General features: G+C 50.9%; 1 protein-coding gene across 1 annotated transcript in view; it reads left to right on the plus strand.

The window, feature by feature from the left end:
* The window catches only part of ADAMTS17 (ADAM metallopeptidase with thrombospondin type 1 motif 17), a 341420-nt gene that overhangs the window by 43464 nt on the left and 284355 nt on the right, over positions 1-13601 (plus strand). The window contains exon 4 of the mRNA XM_040642697.1: positions 13239-13411. Within this exon, the coding sequence (XP_040498631.1) occupies positions 13239-13411 (173 nt within the window). The remainder of the gene's footprint in view (positions 1-13238; positions 13412-13601) is intronic.

The following is a 13601-nucleotide window of genomic DNA, read 5'->3' on the forward strand; positions in this document are numbered from 1 at the left end:
TCTAGACCTGTACGTCGGGTGTTTTGAGCCCTTTCCCCATGTGTTAGGAGACATCTGGGTCTTCTGTGAAACTTAAGAGGTCTGTAGAGGAGTGAATGACATCTCACTGCAAACCGCTCTGGAAATATGTGGGAATTTAATACATTTGGAAGAACCTCTGACATCCCAGAGCTCTACAAAGTCCAAGGAGATTTCCCCCCCCTCTAAGCCTCTAAAAAAAGAGGGCAAATCACTGTTTGATCCTTTGCTCATCGTTTATTCACTTCATTTTCTCATTCATGCCTATGTTCCAAAACAGCAGCTGAAGCCTGATTCTGTTCCAGGTGCCCTCCTCAGGGTGGAGAGACAGAGGCGGGCAGCCTCCACCCTCAAATCCCAGAAGCTTGGGGAGATGCCTAACCGATCACTCTAGGGTGTGCTGAGCGCTATAGGGGTATCGGGGGAGGGGCAGACGGACGGAGCCTTTAGCTTTATTTTAGTTTTGCCTTTGAGTTCCAAATCCGGAGAGTGGCCTGCCCTCCTTGCAAAGGTGGAGGAATTTCTGAGCTATCTAAAGTTTGTTGTACTTCCTTGTCAAAGATGAAAGACTATCTGTCAAGAGAAACAATACCCAGGGTTCCGACGGTGGGGGTGGGGGGGACTCCAGGTGCAGAAGACAAGTCGATTTCTTTTCAGGCTTTTGTTTGCCCCGTCTTGCTCTGCTTGAAACATGAGAACGTTAATTAATTTCTTCCCCCAAGCTGTGTGTTTGGGGAATGTTCTTTTTTTTTTTTTTTTTCCTCTTCCATCAATTTAGAAGATAAAACTGTCAGACTCCAGTAAGGACGTGATCGCGCCAAGCACTTGCATAAAACGATTTTTTCGGATTTGCCAAATGCATCTCAGTGGACCCCTGCAAGGATGGCGCCTTCACGGGAATTGCCCCACTGTCTTGACCACATAGTTAAACACACACCACTTCGTGCAGAGGTGACGTGCCCCGAGCACACTTCCTAAGGCAGGAAAGAAGATGGATGTCTGTCTGTTATGGGCTGAATTGTCTCCCTGCCATGCATATGGTGGAGTCCTAATCTCCAGCACAGCAGAATATGACTGTATTTGGAAAGAGGGTCTTTAAAGAAGTGATTAAGTTAGAATGAGGTCATTAGTGTGGGCCCTAATTCAATATGATTGGTGTCCTTGTAACAAGAGGACATTGGGACACAGGTGGGTATGGGGGGGCAAGGAGACCTGCAAAGACACTGGGACAGCATGGCCATCTGCAAGACAAGGAAAGAAGCGTAAGAGAAATACACCCTGCTGACGCCTCGGTCTTAGACCCCCAGCTTCCAGAAGGGTGAAGAAATGAATGTCTATTGTTTGCGCCCCCCAGTCTGTGGGACTGGGTAAGGGCAGCCCTTGTAGACGAGTACGTTGACTGTTTAATAGGGGTTGAGACAAGGTTTCAGGTGGACATGCCGTGAACGAGAAACGGCAGCATTCTGCCTTACCCTCAGGGTACCCTGTGTCGGCCAGTCTAATGCATTCTTCTTGGAATAGACCCAGTTTCTCTTCCTAGACGGTGCGAGCATTTTTTCTTTTCCCTGCCACTTTTCTCGTGGTGGTGCAGCTCTGTTCTTTCCTGATTCAGCCAATATGCTTTTCCTCCCCTTCTTCCAATCCAGAACGAGCTTTCCCCGAGAGTTCTGTGCTGTTTCCTGGATGGTTCTTTCATTCTTGGGGTGTTTATAGGACTGTTAAGTTTTACATGCTTTTCTGTCTCCCTTGAGGGGGGCACCCAGTGTAGGGCCAGCTACAGAGCTGGGGCTGGGCTAGCGCCTGTTGAATGGGGGTCGTCTTTTCTCAGTTGGTGTAAGGTGGGTGTAATTGAAGCCTTATTCTTCGTGGTTGGGAGTCTGTGGACTCCTGTTCGTGAACACGATGAGAGGGAAAGGGGGGGTAGAAATTGAGAGAAGAGAGCAGTCCTCTGTGGGCCTGGGTTTCTGCCTTGGATGTGCAAGTTTTTGCCATCTCAGGGAAATGGTCCCTCCCTCTATTCTAGGACATTCCAGTGGTATCCCCGTTTCTCTGCTCCCCGACCTCTCCAACATCTGCCCCATTTCCTCACTTCTTCACCCCTCCCTGGTCTGTTTCAGCTCCGCTTCCCCCACCTTCCCCCAGCAGAGCTCTCACTAAGACCCCCTTCTGTTGTATCCAGTTCCTCTTGACCTGGTTCTGTTCTGTGTCTGGGATGCCGAGCAGCCCTGCCTCCTGAGACTATTTTCTTGGCTCCTGTCCATGGTCTTGTGCTCCCCACCCCCTGCTTTTGCCCCCTGCTGTGTTGCTGGTTCCCACTCTTCCAGCCAGCCATAGAGTTTTGAGGTCCCTGAGGGATTGGTCTGGGACCACTGATGCCTGAGTGCCGCTCTCTGCTCTCACGTTGCTGGTAAACTCCGAGTCTGCACATCCAGCAGCCAGCGTGACCTCTCCACTCAGGTGCTTCAAGAACACCTGCAACTTAACTGGCCTAAAACTCTTTTCTTTTTCTTTTTTTCTTTTCTTTCTTCCTTTTTTTTTTTTTAACACCTGACCCTGAACCAGTGGTCCCTAACTTCATGATTAACACAACCATTCAAAGCAGGAATGATCTTTGGTGGCCCTCCTTTCTTATGCAAACATCCCAGGTAGTGTTGGCATCACCTTCTAAGCACCTCCTGAATGTGTTTGGTTCTTTTTACCTGCAGTTTGTTTCCCTCATCCAGGTGTGGGGACTGTTTACCTGATCTCCTGTCCTGATCATTCAGCTGGTGTCCCCGCCTTCCATGGTGGCCCCTGGAAAATCTGTTCCACCCACAGCAGCCAGGGTGACACATTCAGCAGATTCCCACTGCTCCTGGGGTGAAGAAGAAAACCCCAAATGCATGCCACATGACCCTGCATCCTTGCCCCTGCCTATGCTCTAGCCTCTTTGCCAGTCACACTCTCCTTTGTCTCGGCACCCTGCAGTTTCTAGAACACACCATACTTCCTTCTGTCCCCAGGGCCTGTGCACATGCTGTTCCCACTGCCTAGCCTGCTCCCAGCTTCTCTCCCCATCCCCACGTTAATTCTTGTCCTTCAGATTTTGTCCCATGTGTCATCTCCGCATGGAGCCTAAATTGGAACTCCCTCCTTTATATTCTGTCATAGCGCCATCTATCTCTTCTTACAAGCGTGTGTTACATTTATAAATTTTCTTATATTTGTGTATTTGGTTAACATCTGTTCCTTCTAAGGGTCACCGGCATGGTGGCAGTGCTTAGCACCCAGTAGGTTCCCAGACAGCATTGCTCGGCTGAACAAATACCTTTCGACCTAACCTGTGGCAGTGGTGCTTGGCTGCTGGGTACCTACGTGACTCTGACCGTGGGCGGAAAGGTCCAGTGGGGCTAGCGCCACTGTGTTTCCTGCCCGTGCTGTGTCCCAGGGCTGGGATGTGGGTCACACCTCCTGCCTAGTGGAGGGACTGATTTTGGATCCCAAGGTTGATCAGTTCTTCATTTGGGATCTTCACTACGAAAAAATAAAATATAATACCCCCCCAACCCCCCAAAAACATGACTCTTATTTTCCACCTTTCTTTGTAAGGAATTTACATGGAAAAAAAATGCCTTTTATGAAATGACTTGGCCTTGGGGGAAGTTATTTAAAGAATTCATACTTGGAGAGTAAAAGTTATTTTTTTCCTATTTGAAAAAAGAGAGAGAGAGAGAGAGAGGGCCGTTATTTTTCAAGGATGTTGGATTTCTGCAGCTGCCGAAAAGTTCACCTGGCTGGGAGCTCTTCTGCACACGTGGAACCATCATTTCCATTTGGAAAAGATTGCTTTTCTAGAAACAGAACCTTTTTGCTTTGGTTGATGAAAAAAAGTGATGAGAAAGTAATCTGGGGGAACCTGATGATTTTATTGCAAAGCACAGTGTGGATAAATCTGTGGGTGCAAACTTCCGAAACTACACCTGAAAAGCCATTGCTGGCTCTCCGGTTGTTCACGGTTCCTCCTCCAGCACTTTCCCCACGTTGACTCTAAGTCTGCGCGGCACTGTCCCCAGGTCCTGGGACAGGGCTGTGATAGGTCCTTGGAGAGATCTATGGCCTGTGTGTGGATGTTTGTACTTCCTCCCCGGAGCCCCCTAGCGATTGGTTTTTGTTAAATGGTGACTCCAAATGTAGGGCAGCTTTGCTGTTGATGGCAGCGTGGAAATGCACATCCAGGACTCCCATGGCGAATAAATAAATCCTTAGTTCCAGAACGGGGAAGAATCTTTGAAGCTTGAATGAAATCTAGAAAGTAGTTTAAGGACTGACCCTCTCATTTTAGGCTATACCCATTTGTGTCCAGTCAAGGAAATGGAAACCGTGCAGGTGTTTCTAACAGAGGGATTTGACCTGGAATTGGCTCTCACGTGGAACTGGTCAGATCAGTGTTCAAGTCTGAATGAGCAGAAGGCAGAACTAGGGGACCCAGGAAACAGCTGTCACCCGAGGGCTGGGTTAAGAAAAGGGAAGAGGTGCATTTCTGGGACCAAAGAGCTTGGGGCAAGGGTCTGAGGGGGCATCAGACCACCAAGGCATTTAGCCAAGCTGGTGTCCCTATGGTGGTACCTCTGAGGGGGCTGGGGAGCTAGGCTGGGAGTGTCCCAAGAGCCGGAGGCTGGAGCCCTGTTGTTCAGTAGTCCAGGAGCCCCTTCGCCCCCTCTGGTCCCCCTCTGGGCTCCTTCTAGACCCCCTTGTTGGCAGAGCTGAACAGAAAGCCAGCCGGCAAGGGAGTCTGGGAAATGTAGTTTGCAGGCACCCAGCCCCCAGAGCACAGTGCAGAAGAGGAGCTGAGAGACAAAAGACAAATTCCCGGTGAATGGGAAACAGAGACCTTTCTGTTAACTGGGCCCTTTGAGGGGATCCAGGTCAGGCCCAGGTGAATACCCTAGAGTTCCCAATACCCAGCCTGGGGGTGTTTTCATTCTACCCCGTGCCTGCTTATTTTAGGACAGCGGGGCTATCGGACAGACAGTTGAAACCACACACCTTACCATTTCTCTTGCTGTGGCAGTGGTGGCGTCGGTGTCCTGTGAAAGGGTTGGAGTGGCGGGGAGGGTCTGTGTGGAAAGCCCGCTCCCAGCAGCACCAGGTGTCTCCCCTAAGGAGATGGACTCACCCTGTTTTCCAGGCTTTCATGAAAAGCATTTGATTTTCATTTCTTCTAGCCTATGTGAAATGTTATGAGTGTTTCATGGTTTCGACAGCTGATTTCACGTACAGTCATGTTTTATGTTCTGTCATGTTTGGGGTTACACTACTCCCCCCTCTGGAATGTTGGGAGGTTACACTGGATGTCGAGCAGGAGTGACAAGCAACCCCCTCACTCTTCTTGAAACTGTCATTTCTGTATTATTTGAACTTAACTGTTGCCTGGTTGAGGGTGCCCTTAGAGACATTCATTCATGCCCCCTGCCCAGTAAGAAATATCAGAGACGACAAGTTGGCGGAAGAGTGTCTAGACGAGAGGCGCTAGTTGATGGAGAATATGAGAAGCTAGACCTTATAGAGTGAAGAAAGGCATCCAAGTTCCCTGTTTGTTTCCAGGATCAGGCAAAGTTTAACCATGAGTCTTTAGACCCTAATTGTAGACCGCCGTAATCGGAGTGTCATGCTAAGGGTAGGCGTCAGACAGCAGCATGACTTGGGTGTGGAGTTCTGTATCTGACCCCGTGTTAGAGGCCGAGCGTGTATCCCCTCGTCGTTCCCTGCGTCCGCCCTAAGGGAGAGGGGTCGTCACCACCTTGCTTTCTCGACGAGGGAACGTGCCCACGGTCACTCTGGAAGTCCATGGGCAGATTCGCAGCAGCTCTGTCAGAGGGCGGAGCCGTGGGCCTCTCATGAGAGCTTTGCTGCCTCCGTCTTAAGGGGAGAAAGCACCTCACGAGAATGTTATTCCAGGACATTTATGTGAAGTTCCCTAAAAATTCATCTTGGCGTTAATGAGGAATTTCAAAGAGTTTAAAAAAATTCGTTCAACTAAGTATGATTCTTGAATTCCTCCGATGCCCCGAACAGTGCTAGGTAGGCGCTGAGGCAGGTTCAGAGGACGACCTGGGTCGCCGAGCTCACAGTCAGGTCCAGCAGGCAAGCGTAGACCCACGTTAGACTGTTAGACTATTAATAGCTGTGGAGTTTGGCGGTGAGCAGGGGACTCGGGGGGCACTCCAGGCCCCTCGAGGTTGGCCGACCGGATCTCCCACTAGCAATGGGCCACGAGGGGCTGCCAGGCACTCTCAGTGGCCCCAGAGCTCCAGTCTTCTGCTTGATCTGGTCTGAGAGGTTCTGCTATCCCCACCGTTACATTTGTTTGCCAGATTTGAATTAGTTTTTGAGGTAGCAGGTACAGAAAAGAAAAAAGAAAAAAACCCAATCAACCCATTCCCATGTCCCACGTGGTCACGGGGGGAGCCACAGACCCTTGGCACCTTGGGTGGGTTGCTGGGAAGCCCCTCTTGGGGCTTATGCCATGAGGCAAATGAGTGGATGCTGCCTGCCAAAGAGCTCCCCTCTTATTCCAGAAGCCCCTGTCACCATCCGTGACCTCACATGTCCTTTCTAACTCAGGCCACTTGCTATTCTCCTTTCTTAGCGCGGCTGCCCCCCTCCTGCCCTCCCCATGTTATGTTGGCTGCCGGGCCCTCCCTGCATGGAAAGACCATCCAGGCAGCAGACTTGGAACACAGGGTGGAATTTTTCCAGAATTCCTTTTGTTGAGTGCTTAATTTTAGGCTCTTCAGTGTGAGAGAAGGTTCCTATCAGATCTAAGGAGACAGAATTCATGGTCACATTTGCCATAAAACATTTGTCGGAGATGCTGCCTTGGGCCTCACCGAGAGGCCTCCGTGTAAAGTCTCACTGGTATTTTTATTTTAGAGGCCGGGGTGAGGTAAATATTGCCTTTCCCCTGAGCAGTGGTATCCTTCCACCCGTCGGAGGAGAGTGAAAAACTGACAAGCGAGCATGTTTACCTTTAAAAAAAAAATGTTTTCCCTGATTTCGGGAAACTCAGAACCAAATTCTAAAGCCGAACGAACAGGTTAGACCATCATGCGGAATCCCAGGCAAGTGGGCAGGTGGCCCAGAGCTAGATAATTTGACAAATTTCTTTGTGCCTCAGCTCGCTCCTCTGGAGGTTTGCATGATGACAGTCTGTGACTGCAGGGAGAGGACCCTCACGGTGTGGCCAGCAGAGCCAAGTGCCTATGCGCCTTGGGTTGGGTAACAACCCACGGGGATTTTTACCACAGAGCCGCCATGGTGACCTTTTCTGTTAGTATGTTTGCATTTTCTTTTGTTTGGTTATTAATTTCTCCAATTTAATTTCAGTCTATTTTGGGGGTGAGTCGCCTTCAATCTCTTATGCTCCGAGGTAAATCATGAGGGTGCTTGCAGTCTTTCTCGCCCTCTGTCCTTGTGTCCCCATGCAGTGCCCCAACTGCTCGAGCTGGGTCTGAGTTCAGTGGAGGGAGTGGCTGTTTTACAGATCCACCTTTGACCTCGTTTGTGTGAGCAGATTCGCAGCTCAGAGCTAGGAAACTCACCTGTCACCCCTCAGAGAATCGTGCAAGGGATGCATTTTGCCCCGAGTCGGGATATCCAGATCTGGCCCTGTCTCGCCCCGGAGGAGGTCACCTGGGGGGGGGGAGTGGCTTCCCCAGAAGACCCCAAATGCCCTTTGCAGTGGACACGCTGTCGCACACACACCAGTCCCTCACGAGGAGTGATAGCCTCACTCCTGGAGGCTGTGATTGGAACCTTAACTGCAGACAAGGGGAGCACACAGCTACCTTCCACAGGGACTGTGTTCCTTACATGCTGGCATGGCAGGTGCTCAGACGTGGCTGGTGCATTTCATCCAGAAAGCCTTCAGACGGAATAACTGTTCCCTAGGAGTGATTCTCCAGAGTGTCCTTGGACAGCCCAGGGGCTGTTTGGGTCCATAGGGATAAGGTGTGAAAATGAACTTTCTAACCACAAGGGATTCCGTGGGGGAATCAAAATCCTTACAACCAAAATCCTCTGCACCCAAATTATGCGTTGGCTGGGAGGACTGTTTTACTGTTTTAGAAGGTTTCTGTGCGGGCATTTGTGTTCCTGGGATGGGGAGCCTGGGCCCTTCGCCACCTCCACCTCCTTCTCCTGCTTGCAAACCTTGTGCGCTTGCCCGCTGTCACCTGCTCTTCCAAGCTCCCCGTGACTCACTCGTTTCCTCCTCACCAGTGTTGAGAGGGGGACTTAGGGGACCTGCCTGGGGCGTACAGCCAACAGGGACCCCCCCTCCCTGCAGCCTCCATGGACTCCTCTCATGTTCTGTCTCCGTGAAGAACAACAGTAGTCAAGCCACGCTTTACTGCGCACTTGGCGTGAGCCAGGCGCTCTGCTCAGGGCTTGCATCTGGGACCTGGACAGCAGCCTGGTGCGGGAGGAACCCTGATTCTCTCTGCTTCACTGACGAGGCTACTGAGACGAAGAGAGGGCAAGAGGTTTATCCCAGGTCGGACCAAACAGTCGGGGAGCCAGGATTTGAATCCAGCTGTTTTGTCTTGAAACCCATGTCCTTAACCACCAGGTCACTGCCACTGCCACCGTAATACTCATCGTAACAATGATGCCGTTTATGGAAGAACCGTAACATTCCAGATAATGGAGTAAGTGTTCGCTGAGAATTTCACTTAATCGCTGCAAACCTGGGCGGCGGGTAGGATGATTCTGATCTTAAAGGCAGTTACAGGAGGCGTGGAGAGCGCCTGCAGCTCACCCCGCATCCCACCCCGGCTCCTGATGAAACAGAGCGCACCCCCGGCTCGCCCCCGAACCACAGCCCTGTTTTGAATCCTTGTCATCAACGCTGTGGCCCTCGGGGGTGCAGACCTCCCTGCCCTCTCTTTCCTCACTGTCCTGCCAGCACGCACCCGTCTGCCAGCACGGGAAGGGGTTCCTCACCCCAGGGTTTCTAAAGGTCTCGGGGTTGGGCACAAATTACTGAGTCTGTGTCTTAAGGCAAGAATGAGGGACAGGTGGCCTTCCGACCACAGGTGAACTCTTTGCAACATGGCAGGATGGCACCGAGGGTTTTTGAGGGGATTGCCTTTACCCTGTCCTCAAGAGAGCTGGGGAAAAGCCGCGGTCAGGGTGGCTAGGTGAATATCTGGTTCTAGAGTCTTCCTGGTTCCCTGTGCCTTGTGCCCAGGTACAGATGTTCTTGTATCTGGACATTGAGTGCTGTGTGTGGGGAAAGCTTATGTTGCTGGCTTGAATGACAAGTTTAAGTCTGAATCTTTCCTTTAACTCTGTAAACATGTTGGACAACTGGGACCTAATTCCTAGCATTGGCACCAGTCTTGGACTTCTCGGCCTGAAGCGCCCTCTGTCCTTGGTCTCGAAGGGCCCAGTGCCCTTGGGCAGCTGCCCCCGTGTCCTCTACTTGTCTGTTTTCTCTCTAACTTGCCTCTACAGCTGACCCTGGCTTGTTTTTCCTCTCCCTTGGCACGAAGGTGACCTGAGGTCTTCCCTGGAAATGACGTCGGTAGAATCACAGAATAATTCTTCTGGCTCTTGAACTCTCACACCAAATACTTTGTGATCCATGGGTTGTTTCTCCCTGGTAAATACCTTAAGACTCTTCATTTTTAAACTAAAGAAATACCTGTTTCATACAGAGCTTGATAATTCACAGCTGAGGGGTTTTTTTTTTAGTTTGCCAAGAGCAAAACTCGTAACTAAAATGACAGTTTATGTATTTGCTCAGCATTTTCAGTAGTCCCCTAATTCTTAGAATCAATAATAATGTGAATATTCTAAAAGCACCACATTTAGAACACCCTTTGTTTTTTCTTTGTGTTTTTCTCTTCCTCCTTTTGTTCTAAAAAAGACTTGGGGTAGCTTACGTAAATACATAGAATTTTCTTTCTTTTTTTTTTAAAGAACTTTAAAAAAAAATCTATTTGAGGAAGAGAGAGAGAAAACGAGCGGGGTGAGGAGCAGAGGGAGAAGCAGACTTTCCACTGAGCAGGGAGCCTGATGTGGGGCTCGATCCCAGGACCCTGGGACCATGACCTGAGCCGAAGGCAGATGCTTAACTGACTGAGCTACCCAGGCGCCCCTAGAATTTTCTTTTTTAATGGATAATTGGGGCAAAGGGAAAATAAATGTAAGAAAAAATAATATGAAGCCGGGAATTGAAAATCTACCAAGTCAGTGCCAACTCCAGCAATGTGCTGGCAGACAAGACCACGGGGTGGACTTGGAATGATCGCTGGTGTCTGTAACAGCAGGAGAGGGCCTGGAGCCCCACTGGCTGTGGTCTGTCCTCATCAGTGGGATGACAGCCGCCTCCCTCGTTCCCACAGTGGCTGGAGACAGCAGACTTCCAAGCCCAGCGTGGGGGGCCCTCCAGACGGCTGCACACCTGCCCGGCCTGAGCTTTGACCTCTCCGGTGAGGTCTGGATCCAGCACCCTTGTTATGCCGAAATTGGTGTTTTTCTTCTTACTTTTAAAGATGCTTATAATCTGTGAATATTGGTGTTGACAAATATTGTCCGTTAGGGTATATGTATGCAGTTGGCGGAATTAAAAATGTATTATGGTTCTCTCCTCGCTGTAGGGAAGGAATAGCCATCAGAAGTGATGGCCGTGGAGCTGCTGGTGGGGTGGTTGATGAGAGTGAGGAGAAGGGAGGAAGCAAGCTTCCCTCCACCCCTCTGTTCCCCTCTGCCCCCACTACCCCCAGGAAAGACATGGGCATGGAGAGGGAATATAGGTCCTTGGTCTCTTATCTGCAATTCAAATCCAGGATTTTTTTCTTTTAAGATTTATTTATTTGTTTGTGTGTGTGTGAGAGAGAGCAGAAGCAGGGGGGAGCGGCAGGCAGACTGAGAAGCAGGCTCCCCACTGAGCAGGGAGCCCAGTGTGGGACTCGATCCTAGGACCCTGGGATCATGACCTGAGCTGAAGGCAGACGCTTAACCCACTGAGCCACCCAGGCGCCCCCCAGTGCAGCATGTTGAGATGTTGACTGCCCAGGAGCACAAGCTGCCCCTCTGGTCTGGGAGTGATGGGCTGCTTATCTCAGGGACTGCTCAGCTCGCATGTGTTCCAAGTTCGCCATCTTCCAGGGACAGATTGCTAATGTGTCATCTGGGCCATGCCAAAAATACAGCTCTTTCCACACGAGAATCTGAAAATATATGACACTTGGTGAAAGCAAGTGCTGAGCAGCCCACTGTGGGGGGAGGGGGGATCTGCCGATGAGAACAGGAGCTGGAGCTGCAGCACCGTGTGGCTGGGAGAATGTGGGGGTGCTCATGACAACAGAGCCCTTACTTGGGGAGCTTTTCACTTCCACGGCGTTAGAATGGGAGCAAGGTGGTTTGTTACAGAATCCAAGTGCGACAGGTCGGCCTGATCCAGGCAGTGCCCACCTGGCCAGCAAGCACCCTGAGCCCAGAATGCGGAGGTCACCGTGTGCCTTCTTCCTTGTGGTCAGAGATGAACGGGTTGCTGAATGTGGCTGTAGGTGTATAAAGAGACCTTCGACACGCGGCCTCTTTCATTCTGCGCACAGGTAAGGCAGTGTCGTCAGAGACCTTGCCTTTCGTCTTAGCGTGGACTCTTCCCTCATTCCACGGCTGAGGCCCAGAAGTCTTGATGGGAGCTGGACCTGGCTCTGGGCGAGGAGAGACAAGGGCCAAGACATTCATGCTTTCCGTCTTGCATTTCTGCAGCTCATCCGAGGGCGTATCTCGCCCCACCATGCCTTCTGTATTGTGGAGAGTGTAAAAGTGATGTCGGTGTTTTTCTCAAACTCAACCTCATTATTTTAAATAAATGAAGTAATTCTGGTTCATCATATACACTTGGAAAATACAGAGAGAGAGAAAAAAAATGAAGATCACCTATCGCCTACCATTCACGTTTAATCATGTTCTACCTGGGTTGGTTGATTGGTTGCCTGTCTGTTTATTTATTTATTTATTTTCTTTGGGGGCCGGAACGTACTTGTGTGCTGAATCTTTGCACGATTGCAGTTTACCTGCAGATACAGGTTTAGATCTGCCCCTCTCTCTGTATCGCGAAGTAATCATCACAGACGTGCCTTTCCCGGCTGTAAACTGTCTCACCGTGGCTGACTTTCTCTGTGGTTGGATACTTCCATCGCCTTTCGGTTTTCACAGTTGTGAATTATATGGTACAGAGTATTCTAGTTTGTTCCTGATGACCCATGCCTCAGGCTGTTTCACAGTGTGCTTTTTTTGGCTCTGGTCACTCCATGAAGCCTGTCTGCGTGTAGGGAGGCTGCGTTCGCTGCGTGGGACTGTAGCAGAGACGACGTCTGTCATCTCTGTAGGTCTCCTGCTCAAAATGGAAATAATAGTTATCCAAAGTAAGAAGTGCCTTTCTATTGACATACATTTGGATCCTGAAAATGCGTGCTCTTCATAATACCCTTTAGCGTCGGTCAGAGGGGTTTTCACCCACAAAGCCTAGGCCACCCTCACCCAGCAGCTTGGGGTTGCCCAGACACTCTGATTGGGGCTCTAACTGATAACTCCTTATCCAAGTCAGATCTGATGGGAATCAGTTTGTCTGAAGAGTCAGCAGAGTGTTACCGATGACCCTTCCCCGGGTTAACAAAAGGGCCGTCTTGGCCGGGATGTATGTGGCATGCGATTTTCTTTTCTGATTATGTTTTGGTTTTCTTTGAAATGATGCTTTGTGATTATCAATGTTTATGGCTCCTTATTCGTGACTGTCAGAACAGCGGCCAGAGTGCTGCCTCCCCGGGTCCCAGCAGTTAGCAGTAGGTATAGCCCTTTCAGAAAGCTTGCTGGTTCTCGGCCATTAACCTGAGGCTTTCTGATCTCCCCCCCCCCTGCCCCCGGGCCTGGGCTTCCTTTCCCTCTGCCAACTTTGTGCCCCTGTCCTCTCTCCTCTGATGGGCCAGGTTTTCTCTTTCCTGATATTCAGTCCCATTTGCCTCCTCAGCTGCGATGTGGACAGGTGTGAGCCCCCTTCTGCCCCTCAGCTCCCCCCCCCCACTGCCCCGTGATGGTGGAGGTCCAGCTTCTGGCCATTGGAGACTGACCATTCTCCACGGGAGGCTTAGCAGAAGGCCGCTTAGCTGTATGGTTTTGGAAATCAAAATGCCAAGGACGACATGGATGTCTCTGTCGTTTTCTAGAAAAGAAGAAACCGCGGAGGGGCAGGCCATCCCGGGACTGGCGGGAGCGGAGGAACGCCATCCAGCTGACGAACGAGCACACGGTGGAGACCCTGGTGGTGGCCGACGCCGACATGGTGCGGTACCATGGGGCAGAGGCCGCCCAGAGGTTCATCCTCACGGTCATGAACATGGTGAGTCTCTGGGTGGCATCCTGACCCAGGCAGGCTCCGCTTCCTCCTGGATGAGTGCTCTGCCCTTGGCTTTTCTCCAGGTTGGGGGATGGAGACCCAGCCCTGTGCACCCCCGGGCAGGGAACTGGAGCGCGCCCCACGCGACAGGGCTCGCCCGCCGACCTTGCCCTCGTGTGTACCTTCAGCCCTG

The sequence above is a fragment of the Ursus maritimus genome, unplaced genomic scaffold (genome assembly GCF_017311325.1).
Source record: "Ursus maritimus isolate PB19 unplaced genomic scaffold, ASM1731132v1 scaffold_27, whole genome shotgun sequence".
NCBI classification, from domain to species: domain Eukaryota; kingdom Metazoa; phylum Chordata; class Mammalia; order Carnivora; family Ursidae; genus Ursus; species Ursus maritimus.